The sequence below is a fragment of the Puma concolor genome, chromosome D2 (assembly GCF_028749965.1).
Source record: "Puma concolor isolate L17-30 chromosome D2, mPumCon1.1.hap2, whole genome shotgun sequence".
In the NCBI taxonomy this organism is placed as follows: Eukaryota; Metazoa; Chordata; class Mammalia; order Carnivora; family Felidae; genus Puma; species Puma concolor.
Window position 1 is genome coordinate 34,957,805 of NC_141677.1, and position 16,956 is coordinate 34,974,760.

The 16,956-nt window shown below is 35.4% G+C and overlaps 1 protein-coding gene across 7 annotated transcripts in view; it reads right to left on the reverse strand.

Moving 5' to 3' along the window:
* Positions 1 to 3,150: 3,150 nt before the first annotated feature.
* PPP3CB (protein phosphatase 3 catalytic subunit beta) overlaps positions 3,151 to 16,956 on the reverse strand; it is a 58,738-nt gene continuing 44,932 nt past the window's right edge. Inside the window, exons 11-15 of one of the 7 annotated variants that reach the window (XM_086680005.1) lie at positions 14,179 to 14,205; positions 12,022 to 12,103; positions 10,943 to 11,040; positions 6,242 to 6,271; positions 3,151 to 4,770 (exon numbers count right to left, since the gene is read on the reverse strand). In XM_086680005.1, coding sequence (XP_086536131.1) covers positions 4,592 to 4,770; positions 6,242 to 6,271; positions 10,943 to 11,040; positions 12,022 to 12,103; positions 14,179 to 14,205 — 416 coding nt within the window. In that variant the 3' untranslated portion in view covers positions 3,151 to 4,591. Of the gene's footprint in view, positions 4,771 to 6,241; positions 6,272 to 10,942; positions 11,041 to 12,021; positions 12,107 to 14,178; positions 14,206 to 16,956 lie in introns of all 7 variants that reach the window. The other 6 variants (XM_086680004.1, XM_086680008.1, XM_086680006.1 and 3 more) reach the window with 6 other exon arrangements.

Here is a 16,956-nt window from a genome sequence, read left to right on the forward strand (position 1 = left end):
CTCCCTAACGAGGCAAGGAGGGACTTGGCCCCCTGCCCATGGACTTCTCTCTTTCTGACCTTCCTTGTCTGCCAAGATGGCTCAGTATTTATTCTGTCAACACACCCAAACTCACCAAAGGCCAGTCAGGCTAAGGAAAGATGAAACCTATTGCTTCTTTAACCTCTCTTACTAAGGCAGCATTTATGCTCTTAGTCCACAGTGGCAGAAAAACAAACAAACAATAACAAACAAAAACCACCTAGGATTAGTTCAGAAGTCATTAGTTGGTTGGAAAGGGAGGCACTAGCTCAGAGCAGTGGGAACTCCTGGAGTTCTGGATGTTAATCCAGACCCAGGAAGAGTTACCCCAAGCCCAAAGTCCCTTTTAGCCTAACAACACTGCTCAAACACAATGATTAATATAATTAATTTGTATATTAAGTACAAATGTAATACCCAAGAAAGAAGAATAGAAATGGTCTTTTAATGGTATAGAAGAAAATCAATTGTAGGGGAAACAAAATTAATTTGTAAAATTCACTTTCTCTGAAAGGAAAGCAAGGTACTTTCTGAGTGAATGTCACATCAGGCACACTCCATTTATCTCAAAAGAGTGAATAAGAAGAGGAATAAAATAAGCAAAATCAAAATATTACTAAAAATGCATTCTACTTCTAGGAACAGAAAATAAAAAAGAATCAATTCAAACATCTTCTCATTCCTTCCTATAATGAATACTGATCCAAGGGATTTAATTATACATTCCTAGCTCCTTTTCACTTACCAAGCTCCAGAGTCTATCGTAAGTTATTAGGACAATGGTCCTATATGACTGCAAGACCTAACTTTCTGTTTACATCTGGCCCCAGCTATATGTCACTTACCTGCCTCTGTGATCATCAAACTGGGGAACAGAACAACTTGCAGGGAGGTCCTGGAATGTGGTAAATCAAAAATCTATACATGAACAGATGCAGAGAATGGATTCCTTAAAAAAAAAATGTTTTTTTTTAAGTTTATTTTTGAGAGACAGACAGCACAAGTAGGGGAAGGGCAGAGAGAGACCAGGGAGACAGAATCTGAAGCAGGCTCCAGGCTCTGAACTGTTAGCACAGAGCCCGATGTGGGGCTTGAACCCACGAACCATGAGATCATGACCAGAGCCGAGCTGGACACTCAACCGACTGAGCCACCCAGACACCCTGAAAATGGATTCTTAAGGAACTCCAGACTATAGGAAGCAAACTGAAAGCAGATAAGGTGGAAGAAAAGTGTTAAGGATGCATTTACATGACATTATTCAGAACAGCCGTGGACAAAAGAAAATCAGTTGCAATAGGCAAAAATCTGGAGTAAAATGGGAGTAATTCATTTTAAGCAAATGTTTCAGGTCTATTTCAAATCAACTGGCAGAACATTTAAAGGTTATGAGTTCTGTTAATATTAGCTGAACAACAGAAGGCACAAGAAGTGAGAGGTGGTCTTTTCTTTTAATTTTTTTAATGTTTATTTATTTTTGAGAGAGAGAGAGAGAGACAGAGACAGAGACAGAGTATGAGCAGAGAGAGAGGGAGATACAGAATCCGAGGCAGGTTCCAGGCTCTGAGCTGTCAGCAACAGAGTCCCACGTGGGGCTCGAACTCACAAAACATGAGATCATGACCTGAGCCAAAGTTGGACGCTTAACCAAGCCACCCAGGCACCCTGAGAGATGGTCTTTTCTAACTCAGGAGTGTCATCTTTGACTATAAAGGAATATAAAATAAAGAAAAAACTGATATTGAATATTAATTTATATTTTACCATCATAGCTACTAGCTCTGGCAGACATTTAAATTTACAATTTAGAAAGATCTGAACTTTTCAGTTTGCTTTCATCATGAATTACATTTATTTTTTTATTTATTTTTATTTTATGATAGAAAGAAAGTGGAGGGAAAGGCAGAGACAGAGGGAAGGAGAGAGAATCACAAGCAGGCTCCACACTGTCAGCACAGAGCCCAATGCGTAGCTCAAACTCACAAACCATGACATCGTGATCTGAGCCAAAGTCGGAGGCTTAACTGACTGAGATACCCAGTGCCCCATGAGTTACATTTTTAAAAAGCCTTAAAAATGCTTTCATGGTTCACTGTGAAACCTTAAAAAATACTTCTATCGTTCATAGTTCTGAAGAAAGATTAGAAAGAGGTTCCTATTCAACAGGTACAAAGTGGTAGGTGAGGCACTGGGTGATTTTTCTACCACTCTTAATGTATACCACTTTTTCTGAATTCTGTTCCTTTCTCTTACTTTCTTCCTCTTTTTAATTTTTACTATCAACCCATAATTCTAGTTTGCTAATGATGTTTTACGTTTACTCATGATTCCCCCCAGTGATGAATCTAAGGGCGGAGTTCCTGGTACCTGCTCTTAATTTAGAGATGCACAGTTTTCATAAAAACAGTAACATCAAGAAGAACCTTTACGGTATGCAGTGCATAGCAACTTTAAGGGTAGCTCATGGACTGGTATGTGTGTTAAGTTGATAATACAGCAACTAGAAGCTGTAATAATCATCAATTTGAGTTCTGTTTGTTACCTGAAATTAGGCAAGTATACACATTTCAATTTAAATTAATGCTTTCTAATGTGTATCATTATATTTATTGTTGAAAACTGTAATAAGGTTACCATATGATTACATTATAAAATGTTGAGCAATATCCTAATTTCCCTCAATTTGCAAAATTCCATACTATTTTGATTATGGCAAAGAAGGAATATGATGGCAAGAAAATGCAGTATCATGAATATCCTTTTTCTTACTGTTAAAACACCCAATAAGTTCCCAATACAACTGTAACAAAATTCTAGATAATAACATTTTCTTTCAATGAAAAGTCAAGTGAAATAATGATTTTAAATATAAGATTTAGAAGGCCTATAATAGGCACCCAAAGTCCTCTAGTGCTCAATTACTAATGCTCATGTAAGACAAATGTAACCAAAGTTAAAAAAAAAAAAAAGCAAAATTTATGAAGATAAGAATTTAATTCATCAAATTATCATGAACTATCCACGAGATAATCTTCTCTGAAGGCTATATACCAGTTCTGTTAACAGAATTTTCTGATTTGCACGAGGTCAAATCAGACTACATCTTCCAAATAAAACCCAACACAGAGATAGGAGCAGCGGCCCATGCATGGAATTTATTGTGTGCTACTGTTTATAAAATACTCGAATAGTCCTGCACATGCATAATATTTCCAACTTAGACAGGAGACCATACAGGGTGCACTTTCTGGCAAACAAAACAATAGATGGTTCCGCTGCCTGGAGCTCTGAGTTGTATTCCAGGGCATGAGGGAAGCAGGCCACCAAAGTAAAGGGAAATATCAAACTACAGTGGCAATCAATACAGGTCAATAATTGTGAAAAATTAGCACATGGTTCCATTTAGTTTAACCAAGCAGTTCTGTAACTATCAAAGGAAAATGTTCAACATGCAATCTTGACTTTTATGCTTCCACTAACATCTGAATGATTGAACAGAACCATTGCTTCTATGCTGCATTGCTTAATCAAAAACACTTCCAGAACATTTTTAAAATTTCCTTTGCATCAAAACATAAAAATGATAGAAAGCCAGCAGCAAATCACCCTGGTGGCTATTTAAGCAACTTGAGTACTCACAATAAACTAAAATTTCTCATAACATCTAGGTAACCTATACATGTCGTACCTGTACATCATAGGTCTATATATTAAATATTTGCAAAATGAAAACATGCATACACAAAATACGTCAAGTTTTACAGACATGATTTGAAGTAAAATTTACGTTGACAATGTACAAACTTCTTTTAAAGTACCTTAAATGAGTAATTCTGTAATTCTTCATAATTTTGAAATTTAGAGGTTTTCTTCTTAAATCTCTGGGGTGTAAATTTCAAAAGATCTGGGCAAAAAAGATTCTAAATTAGTTTTTGGATTTGTGTTCAAGTAAGAGAGTCTGCCTAGAAATAGGTTATGCATTCATAATTGAAAAATACCAAGACTATATTACAGAATTAGCCACATTTAAGAACTATAGACCTGAGGTCAGCATTTTGTTTAAATGCCAACTGGGTTTCTCAGCATTTTGCCCATAATTCAAAATACAGCTTAGCAACCTCAGAAATGTATTTTAAGACCATGCTAATTCATCCTTTAAAGACATTTCATGAGAAAAAAAAGTCCACATTAGCTCTTAGGATTGCATTTGAAGTCATGGTTAAAAAACAAAATCTAATTCTACTGAGGGGAAAAAGAAATCTCATTTGTAAACTTAAATGTGTGAACCACAAGCATAAATGGAGGTGTAGTTGCCCTCCACTGGAAATTGCCCCAAGCCCCTTGCTCACTGCTCTCCACCTTGGCAGCGATGACCCAATCTTATCAGATAGTACAGCATGTCCCAGGGCCCTCAAGCCTCCATCCAGGAAGGGGGCTGGGGTCTCAAAAGCACAATGGTTTCTCCAGAGGGACTGTGACATTTACAGTCAGCTTGGCCGACCCCTCCAGATCCTGGGGGTGATCTGTCCATTTGGGGCCCGAGATGTGAGAGTCCCTGGGAAGCCGTGGGTCACTGGGCACTATGGTTGCCAGTCCCGTGGTTCTCAGTGGCATGTGCGGTGTTCAGAGAATTGAAACCATCTTGCTGTACAGCATCTTTCCGGGGTGGCATTCTCTCATTGATCCTATCCAAACCCTTTGCCTCTTCAAAACTGCAGATTCTATGTGGTGGAGAGAATCCTCGTATTGCTTAACAAAATGCAAATTTGATAAGTCAGTAATTGAAAAACATTTCTGAGATTTCAAAAACATAATTAATGATTTTTAAGAAGAAAGAAATTAGCTGTATGTAGCAACATTTAAATCTTACTTTAACTGAACCTTATCCCCATTCCAGACTTCCCCTTAAAATGTGAAATGTTTAAACCTAAATATAAACATGATCGCTTCATAGTGTTAGCATAGCCTTTATAAAAGAACGCACAAAAATAACTCTTCTCTGACCCCAAAATTAACAAACAGGCAATGGTCTCAGGGTCTCAGTCTGACTTCTATTATACCAATTATCTCCTACCTCAGACCCTAAAATCACCAGTGACTATCACAGTAAGGCAGCAACAAGAGTAGGGGCAAGTGAGGAGGCTAAACAAGGTTATCCTTGACATACAAATCTGTACCAAGAGCTTGGGAGGAGAAAGAGGTAAGTAAAGTTAAGTTAAAATTTAGCAGATCAGATCTTGGAGGTCAAGGTATCATCACCCCATCACCACCAGAATGAAATGAAAAAGGTGGGAAATGCCTCCAGGAGTTAGGTCTGTGTTTGGCTGATAGCAAAAAGTATTCATAGTTTCAGATTTTAGGGAATGTTTTCCTTAATTCAATAGCCATTCACTGCATGTTCTTTGGAAACCCAAATCAAAATAAATAGCAATCCTCCTCCAATTGTTGTAATTTCTCATTTACTTCATCTGGAATGATGCATTTTCCACTATTAAAATGTGCATACAAAAGATTTCCATACCACTGGTTATAATCTGGTTGTTTTAACATGTGCAATCTTTGGGATTCTGAGTCTGTGCAAGTGAACCAAATAAATGGTTGGGCAGTAAAGCATTAAATAATGTGTAACATCAAGCCAACATATGATGTACATGAGTATAATATTATCAGCAAACACTAGGCCAAACAGCAAAAAATAAATAAATAAATAAATAAATAAATAAATAAATAAATAAATAAATAAATAAAATAAAAATCATAGTGACAGCTCCTGCAGTCTCAGGTAAATTACTGAAAATCAGTAAAAACTAACTCAAACCTATACCTAGAGCGGGTTTCACTTCAGAAAAAAATGATCTGAATAGCACAGAATCATGCAAAATGTGGAACAGAGCTTTCTTTGCAACCTCAAATGCTACAATATTATAGCATAACATGCTGCACTCTAAAGAATTCAGGAACAAGTCAATGCTGGTTGCACAATATACTAGAAAAGGGAAAAACCAGATTGTCACTGTGGAAATTGGTCCTTGTGATTTAAAAAACAAAAACAAAAACAAAAGAAAAAAAAAAGAGGAATGTGACTATCAAACTCAATGAGTCAGTGAGTCTGATTCACCTTGGGCTGTGCAAACTAGGAGTAAAATACACCCACAGGACATTCTCTGATGCCCACCCACACACCACAGATCTCTGCCCAGCGCAAGGACTCTGATCGTACCTTTTTCAGCCTCAATAGCCTCAACTGTGGCTGTACAGAAGTGAGCAGAGGCATGCAAAATGAATGAGAGAGATGAGAAGGGTCATATTGTACAGCAGAAAAGGCAATGATCACTTAAAATATCACAGTATCCCATACTACATCATCATTTACAATTTAACATAAATAGTATCCACATTAGAGAGCCCATCCAATCCCCCAATTCCTGACACAGCACAGTTTACACACAGCACTATGACAACATCGCTCAGAGCACAGAACACATAGACCTAATGCAAACACAGACACCTCAGCACCCATGCAGATGCACTCCAGTATTAATTACCTATCATGAATTCAGTATTTTGATAGCCTTAGAATTTTTCAACATGTTTATTATATCACATCCATCACAATCACAAGGAAATTCTCTAAGGTGAAATTATGATGGTAGAATTGTAGCAGAAGAGCAAAGAGAAGATTCCTTTTTTTCATCTAACTGAAATAATACTCATTATCTGTTATTCCATGAGATATAAACTAGAAGGGGTCAGTAATGCTTTTCCTGTTGCTTCTAATTCATAAGGCATTGCAAAAGTCAGTATGGATACAATGAAACTTAAGGGAAGTAAACTTGGTGAATTGCTCTTGGTAGAATAGTTCTGTAGCTCTGTTGTTTGTGGGTAACCTAAAAGGACCCCTCTTATCTACTAGGAACTTCCTTTCTATTCTAATATTGATTAGTGTCCCAAACATCCACAGATACTAACGTCTACAGCCTTTACAAAAAAAAAAAAAAAAAAAAAGCTTATGTTCAGTTTGTCATGAACTCAAATTTGCCTCTGGTACTAACAGCATGCATTTGCAAATGAAGATGGAAAGGCCAACAAACATCTTTTCAAGCCCATCTACCAACTAGAGATGACTCAAGATAGAACTGAGGTCTTTCAGGCAGTAAGTCCTGTATGATATGGACATACACATAGGTCATATAAATGAGAAATGCATTCTTAGTATAGCTGGTCTCTAGCCCATTTAGAGAATTTCAGTATTATTTGGTCACACATTTTGTAGTCAAACATTCTTTTGGCTCATCTCTGGGTTCAAAGTGTATAGAACATTCACATTTAGGACCAGAATCAAAGACTGCAGAGGACAATACTGACTGACAACATTGCAAATTTTCCACTTCACTCAAAGTGCACACACTCAGAATATTTATAACAATAATACCCCTAATACCCCATCCTTTCTATTTTGCTTCTTCTACAACAAGGCCAATTTGATTTAGAAATACTAAACTTTGTCCAAAGCAGTTATTAATGTGGAAGAAAACTGATGAATCTAACGAATTAAAGTAGACTAAATTAGGAAAGTTTGTTGATCTTAACAAGATAGTAAAGTGAACTGGGGGGGACCCAAAAGAAGTAGGTTGCACACTGAATTAAAAAAAAATTTAATTTTCCTTAACTGTTAAACTACATTACAAATCCAAGCAGACAAACTTATTGTATACCAACTATACAAATAACCACTTAAAAAATCTAGCTCTGTACATTTGGAGTATACTCTTGGAATTTTCCCAGACAGAAAACTGGGATAAATGACCCACCTCTATTTGATCAGCCCTGCAACTTCTATTCTTCAAAATATGGACTATTTTCTTTATAATTTAGGCATTGAATGAGAAAAAAATAAAATGCCTATCAGAATATGTGTTATATATGGTAACAAATTAAAAATAAAACCTGATACCACTGTAAGAATTAGTATCTAATTGAGCGTATCAGTAGTCCAAAAGTCGATTAATAAATTTTTCAAATTATGAAATGTAACAACATACTTCTGAAATCATTCTATAGGCTTTAATTTTATATATAAAAGCATGTTCTAGGTCAAATTATATTTTCTGCTCTTTCCAGAAACTCCTAAATGCTCCTAATCCTTTTCAAGATAAAAAACATATATCACACTCAAAACTGCTTGAATGTTTAGAACTGAAAAAAAGCCACTTGAAGCTTAATAATTAAGCTGGAAAGAAAGAGATCTGATAATTGCAAAATTCTATCTGAAAGGCACAATTTTTCCTCTATTTGTTTTCAGTTTTATAAGGCCTCTTGACATGACCTTAGTAGGTTTGAGTATAGTGCTGTCACAAACTGTGTTCCTCAATACTACACAGGATAAATAATTAAGAGGACTTTGGCATTACTAAAATAGAGATGGTCACATATTTTCCCATATAGGTCGTGGTGAAGACAGCATTATAGGGCTAGCTCCCAATCAAATTTCCCTGAAGAAAACAGACATAAAATATACCAATTCCTACTCCAAAAGAGTTGTGTAGTTTGTAAAAACACTCAAATTCATAAAGTTACTGAGAAGGCAATAGGACTTATTCCCTGACAACAGGACTGAGGTATTAGAATTTTAAAACTTTTTTTTTGCAATACTTAACTTTCAGTTATTCGTATCAGGGAACATGTCTACTAAAATATCAGGAAAAAATTTTAAATCACACAGATGCAGCTTCTGTATGAGTTTTATTATGTACTTAAAAATGGGTTAATATTATTATAGTAGGGAAATCACCCCACACTATCAAGAGCCATCATGGTACAGCTGGGGAGCTATCTAGTTTCCCAAATTAGACCCCTTAAACTCAGCATTGTCTTGTAACTCACTCTCCACTGGGAATACAGTCCCTTCGGTAAAGCTGTCTTTCAAACCTTCCCTGCAATTGGGGTGAGTTCAAAGTTGGAAGACTGAGCTTCAGGCTGCATGCAAATTAAAAATGCATAGAAATGCTGAGCTGCCAACAAAGCAAGTACTAATTGTGAAATCGGAAAGAAAGGTTTGCTATAGATACAATGCAAAAGTAGTAATATATCCAAGGATAATGGAGAGATGACTGTAGTGTAGATTTATTAAAGTATGAAGCCTTTCAGTTTTCCTTTTATGAACAAAAAGGAGAAAAGGTATACCATTTTTCAAGCCATTAAAGTTTATCCTCTTCTATTAACACTTTTCCTAGTTTTATTGAATGTTTAAGATCTTAGTTTTAGTGAAATTCTTTTTAGCTCATGTTGCTAATGTCTACAATATAGTAAGAGTGGAGTAAGGAATATAAAGAAAATCAAAGCAGTTTTTCTTTTAATAAAAAAGGAAACCTCATTCAGAATGTAAATTTGAAACTATAATTTTAAAACCTAGCTGTACTTCTCACATATACCAGTGGTGGTAGCAGACAACACAATAACATACAAAATAGAACATGTAATAGGCTACAAGGAGGAATTATTTGTCTACAGGAAAAATTATTTATTTGGCACTTATTATGAGACTGAGTGAAATGAAACTGTGAAAAGTCAATCTAATTTAAATTTATTCAAAAATTTGAATTATTTTATTTATTTTGTTTGTTTGTTTAAAAAAACTCACTAATTACGACACCAGAAAGAAAGTTATCTGTGACTAAGGAAAACATCAGATCTGTTGCTGCCTGTTTGAATAGAGCAATGTCCCTTGGAGGGCTGTCAAAAGTGGCTACAATAAAACATAAATTAAGACTTTCCATATCACATTTTTTGCCTTCCAACCACAAGGGAAAGAAATCTAGACTTTGAGTTATTGTGTATACGCTAAAACATTCACATCACTCTCTTCTATTTAATATGTAACGGGCTTTCAAAAAGTTAACCCAGTATTTACACAAATATTTACGCCAAAAAAAGTAAGTTTTTTTTTAAATATAAAATATTCAATGAGCCAGATTACAGGAATGCTTTACGTATAATTCTTTTTATTTTCATGCAAAATAAAGGCACACTTAATAACACCCTTTCAATTTTGACTTACAGGATTTAAATTCAACCCCTTATAACAATGACTTAATATCTAATGTTACATTCATGTTCAGAATGCACAAAGTACAGCAACAAATGCAGCAAACCTCAAAACAAGGTGCTACAGAGTTGCTTCTACATCAAAAGACAGACAAGCGTCTGATAGAGTAATTTAATTTAACATACTTTTACAGACATACAGCTAACCTAAAGAAAGACAGACAGATTTAGGAAAGCAGCTACATCTGCAGAGGAAGAAAACAGCATGTTACAGACAGTCAATTATACATAGAACATTTGACAAACACCACAGAAAACAAACTTTGGCATTATTCACCAGGGTACAAAACCTTGCACAAATCTTTTGGCAAGTGAAGTGCATAAGTAATGTTCTGGGGCCCAAGCAGACTGTTAATTCTAAAATTAAGTATCTGAAAATATAAGCATAGTCTAATACAATTACATAAATTAAAAAAATAAAAAATAAGAAACTTGGAATTACATTTCCATTTTAGTAATATGGATATCCTTGATTCACATTCAGAAACTGGGGCTCTTAAAAGAAAAGAGTGCATTAGACAAACAAAAATAAAGATTTTAACCATTATGATATGAGCTGCTCCCATATCATTTCATTAAAAGCTGAGAGACTGACCATTATTTTCAATTGAAAGGAATACCCATTCTATCAATGTTCTGCCTTGGTCAGGTTATTAACCAGACACTACCTATCATATAGTATTCTGCCTGTGTCAGCTGCTGAGACAGGAACTAAAAAGCAGAAGGAATTCCCTGCATGCATTATGTGTATTGTTAGCAAAAGAGTGAGGTGTGCCCCAGTCCATCTGAGGCACAGCAAGTTGCATAACATCATTACCACTTTGCAGGGTCTGTCGTCCTCCAGCCAACACTCCACTAGGCAACATCCCTGTGGGAGTCAGGCCCTTGAGTGTCAGCACGCTTTCACTCTCCTCCCTATTGCAAAGAGATATAACAAACATCAGAGACTTCTAACAAGTACTTAGTTCAAAAGATGAGATGGGGCCCAGAGGTAGGCCATGTATGTAATTTATGACATTCATTGTTGTTACCATATTTTCCTCAATTCCAAGATAAGACATTTTTCTATATTTTAAATGTATGACTTACAACTGACACATTACAACTGACTGTTTTTCCTGAAAAGCCTTATTAAATATATGAGATTAATCATCAATGAGAATCAAGCAATTGAGAAAATATGGTATTTCATATGCTGTAAAGTTCAAATGTCAGATATAACCAGTTTTGCAAACAAATTTTTAAGGACTGACCCATTATGTGTACCCTTAAACCTGAATTAACCCTAGGAAAACAGCTTGTGGCTCCAGCAAAGGGGACTTCCTGTATGGATGAGCAAGTTCATCAGGAATACTCTAAAAAGTACCCCCTCCTGGGGCACCTGGGTGGCTCAGTTGATTAAGCGTCCAACTTCAGTTCAGGTCATGATCTCGCTGCTCGTGGGTTCGAGCCCCGTGTCAAGCTCTGTGCTGACTTATCAGAGCCTGGAGCCTGCTTCAGATTCTGTGCCTCTGTCTCTCTCTCTCTGCCCCTCCTCCACTTGCGCTGTCTCTCTCTCTCTCTCTCTCAAAATAAATAAACATTAAAAAAAAATTTTTTTTAAATAAAAAGTACCCCCTCCTTCTTATCCTGCTCTAATTTTTAAGGTGTAGAACCAGTACTTTCATCACAGAAGGGCAACACATACCAAAAGTGAGCAAAAATAATCACAAGGGTCAAAACCCCTAGTTTCAAAAGGACTTGTGTTCCCTTCTTCACTATGTAAATGTACAACTAACTTCTTTATAGGAAGAATGCTACTATGTTGCTTTTAGGTGTCAAACAGGACACTGCTTACAGCAAAGTACAATAAAAGGAATTTCTGTAAAACAAATAATCAGGAAAATGTATCATTACCTGAGAACAGAGAAGACCCTTGCCATCTTGCCAATTGCTCGAATTTTGTTTCTTATGATTTCTTTCCGGGCTGCAGCTGAACCTACTTTCAATGGAATAAATAGAAAAAAGGACTCAAGTTTAGGGCATCCACACTTGCACCATTCTATCACTACCCTATACCAGGCTCATCTTAACCAACACCAAACCCTCTGCCCACCAGCTCACATGAAGGAGACTTAATGAACTCATGCCAAAAAGCTTCTTACTCCTTCACTGTTTAGCTCAGCACTGGTCTAAGACTGGGGTTTGATACAGATACAAATGAAAAGTAATCCACAAACATTATGACTCTCACGCTACTGCTAATCAGTAAAACAGCAATGGGAAAGAAACTAGAATCCAACCTGTATCACAAACCAGAGAACAAAAATAATGCTAACAATCCTATCGTCTTTATTTAATTCTCATGAGAGCCTATGGCATGCAGACTAACAGACAAGAGTTGGTAATAACTGTATAGTCTTCTATTTAACTATTATAAAAGCCTCTGACATGCAGGCAGGAAATATCCCATCTTACTATGATAAAGTAAGTTCCTTGCTCTAAGTGGTTTAAAAACAATGGTATACAATAACTACTGTGCAGATGGCGCTGAACTAAGGTCCATACTAATATTTCAACAATAATGCACATCTTAACCTCATGGACTAGACGTCCTCAAAGTCATGCAAATATATACAATCTCTTATATCCCTAGGTGAGTATGACACAAGGAGAGTGAACAAGAAAAGATTCCCTAAAAAACATGGCTAAAGGATCACTGTTACCTCTATAAAGGGTTGGCTGTACTGCCTATCACTGGTACAGAAGAGACTATACCAAAATAACTTGATCTTTGGCTGAAGAAAAACTCAAAATTGTATCTTCCTTCCCTTGGCCTCCAGAAAGAACAACAATCTCAGTCCTGTTATCTCATATATAGCAACTAGAATCACTCTGGACCCAAGAGTGTGGTTCCTTAGAGCTGTGCTTCAACATGATGAAAACACACATATGGAAGCACCATGGTTGAGGAGAAAGTTAAGGAAAAGCTAAAGAGACTAGACTAAAAGGGGCCATAGGTACACAGAGGTCTGAACAACCATAAGTCTTCTGGGCTAGAGCATCTCATTTAAAATTCAAGCAGCCCACAAATACCATATAATTAAAAACTAAGATGATGACTGGACCCTACCACAAGGAAACAGAGAAGAAATCTAATTTCAAAGACGAAAACAAAAGACATATTTTAGAGAAAACAGGCTCCATGACCATGTTTATGATGCTCTAAAGGGTAATATTATGAGCAATGAAGCTACAGTTTTTACAAATACAAAACTGTGTAGGTACCATGGTATTACACAGTGTTTTTAAGATGCCAAAATACTACTAAAAATCTCAGAATCATAGAACATTAGAATTTCAAGAGACATTAGGGATATATTGCAAAGTTTAATTTCATTTTCTAGACAAAGAAACTAAATTTATTAAATGTCTTGTCCAAGGACATAAGGGAAGTCTGATCTCTTTGAATGAATTAACACAAACATTTTGTTTTAAAATGGACAGAATTTTAAAAACAGCTAGACTGGGGGAGAGGAGTATGAGGATGGGAGAGGATGGCTGCAATGAGGCACATTCATATTTTCAGCCTTAATTTATATACATATAAAACTGAATGATATGTAAACTATACTGATTTCAAATTTTAAAAAGTCACTGGGATATAAAAACACTATACAAGTCAGGATTTAAAATCAGTCTACAAACACATCATGCATAATATTAAAGTAAATGTCCACAGTAAAATTACTCTGGGGAATAAGACAGACAATCAAACACCCCTAATCATGCAGGGAAAAGTACAAAACATTACAAATAAGCAAAAGAATGAAATTTTAAAACAAGAGGAATGAAAAAGAGGGAAAAATATTTCCATGCACAGAAAGACAGATATCTTGGAATATGACTTCTAAAAACATCAAATTCTAACTCATATAAAACTTAAACTAAATTTGCAAAAGGCCCAAGAGGACTCTGCATCAATAGTATTCAATGAATGTGCTAACTTACATGGATATGAGGATAACTTATGAAGTCATATTTCAAAACAATGTTACTCTGTCTGGTCTGTACCTTTTTTATTGCCATATATGAGCCGTTCTTCAGATGGAGAGTCCAGAAAAAAGGAAGTGAATGATGGAGAAAAGGTGGTTGAGACAAATAAAAAGATAGAGATTTAACTTGGCAGTGATACTGAAGAATGAATGTAGAAAGAAAGGGAGAAAAATGAAGGCCCTCATATTCAAAATTTGAAAAATGTAGTATTGTAGGATCTAGTGAATAAAAGAGGGATGCCACTGGCTAGAACTCTAAAGGAAAGATTTCTTAAAAGATATGTGTTCAGAAGAAATTATGGACAGAATGACTATAATATTTGATGAAAGTAGACAAATTAGGGACAGAAAAAAAACACGTGAAAACACATAAGACTGATAAGAGACTGTGCAAACAACAATCGCCCATTTATATTGATACCCCTAAGGAAATGTGTCACCCATGGGAATATGTTAAGTGAAAGGTAATGACACAAATGATATACAAACTCATGTGGTTCTTCAAGGACACCAACATCTGTAAAATCTATAGTATACACAGAGAAATGTGGGTAACTTCATAAACTACCTCAGTGGAAAATCTTACCCACTCCCAATAATGAAAAGGCTAAGCCTCCCACACTCCATAATAACAAGAGCACACAATTTCTTGAATCTGAATTGTAGAACTTTTGCACATACTCAACATCAATAGTATGTGCTTTCTGTTCCCAATCCAATCTGGGAGCTTTTGAGACATCTTTTTGCAGAAATAGCAACAGACTGTTTCAAGCAAGTAATATCTCTAAGAGAAGGCAGTAGAGATGTTTCATTTGAGCTTTCCATATCTTCCATTCTAATGCAGAGATATATGATTCCATTACAGGAAATGCAAAGTTTTAGTTTAGTAAAACTACAACACATGTGGGTTACGTATTTCCTTTACCAAACTCAAGACAAAAGATAAATATAGGAAAGAAATAGTATGCATTCTAAAAATCACAGACATCAGTGTTCAGAAATTCTCTTTAGTGATTAAATAATACCTCTAAAAAGAATGTGCATTTATACATGCAATATGTTTATGCAAATTTTTGCCTTTAAAAATAAATCCACATATACATTAAACAATACAGAATACCAGAGATCATCACTTAAGAGGCTTATTCCTTTACCCAATCTCAGGCTTACATATGCAAAAACTATTCTTTCTTTCCTGCCACTGGGAAATCTCCATTCCTGCTCTCTCCCTTTCCCCACAGAAAAGCTAAACCTTCCTAAGCAATCCGCCCCCACCCGCCCCACCAAGTTTTCTTTCTAAACCAGATTTCTCCCCATGCCCAGCTCATAGGATGGTTCCACTGCTGAGTAGGAAAAGGGAAAGGAGAGGACAAAAGACATGCTATTATGGTGAAAGGAAAGGAGAACAATGTACAGAATTAAGGGGAAGAAATACAGGAATATGACTAAGAAAAGGAAATAAACCTAGTTCCAGTAGCTCTTTTCCCTATCCCACCCTAGTACCTATCCTAATGTCCTCCCCTTTCCTCCATTCCTCAAGGGTCTCCCCCAAACCATTCTTAGTCCTCCATACAAACTCCTAGATTCATACTCTTAAATTTTTCTTGGAGTCTCTACTCCCAATACTTAGTATGGAAGGGTGAAGAAATGAGTAATTACACCTGCTATGTTGGCAGTGAAGGGAGATCTATTTCTATATTCAAAGCTGGAACTCAACGTATTTTCCCACAGAAACACTGTCATAAATGACAGCTTAGCAATTTAAAATTATTTCCTTTCTATTCCTTCAATCCATGGATGAGAAGATCCTGGGAAGTGAGGTGACTTCTCCAAGATTACACAGCTAGCATAATGGTAGCACCAAGATACCTAAACCATCGATCCTTTTCACTAAACTACACCACCTCTTTAATGATCCAACTTAACTCATCCCTGAAGTGCAAGAATAATATAACAAGCGGATAAATAAGCATAATTTATCTTTGATAGGAAAATGTTGATTAGATACATAAAATCTCATTAGAAGGAATATAATAAAATTTTGTATGTATTCCTGGTTGAATCCCAAAAATGATTCAGTGTCTATCTTCATATAAATCATAAATATCTAAGCCAAGTACTGTAGTAGACTTAACAAAGAAATTTTTTTTCCTTTTTTTTATAGGAAGAGGACTAAAGCATTACCTATCACTACTCCTATTTAAAATATTTTTAAAAACCACTATTAATAATATTGATACAAATTTGTTAAAAATAAAAATAAAGGCAAAATGTAGAACATAAGTGCCTTATGTAAATAACAGATTTTTAAAAGGTAAGGAAAACAAAATAAAATTTACCACAGGAAATAATATTGCTGATCCAGGTTCTCAAACATAAGATAAACCCACAAATACATAATGTACACCTTATACACAGAAAACACATCAAGAGATACCAGTTATAATAGTATCAGAATATAAAATGCTAAAATATTAATTTAACTTGATGATAACAGATTTTTTCAAAGAAAAATTATATAATTTTAAATGGAATAACTGTACGTTAAATACATTAAATGAAATAGTTAAATGAACTATTATATAAAGCGAGATATCTTGATCTTAGTTTAGAAAACTAAATTATTAAAAAAAAAAACTTCCTAGATGAAGATACAGATTTAATGATATACTAATTAAAACTACTACTAGATATTTCACAGAATTTAACAAATAATAGAAAACTTTACCTGAAAAAACTAGTGAGCTACGAACCAAAAATTATTGCAGTCATTATATCAATACCTGTAAGATTATGA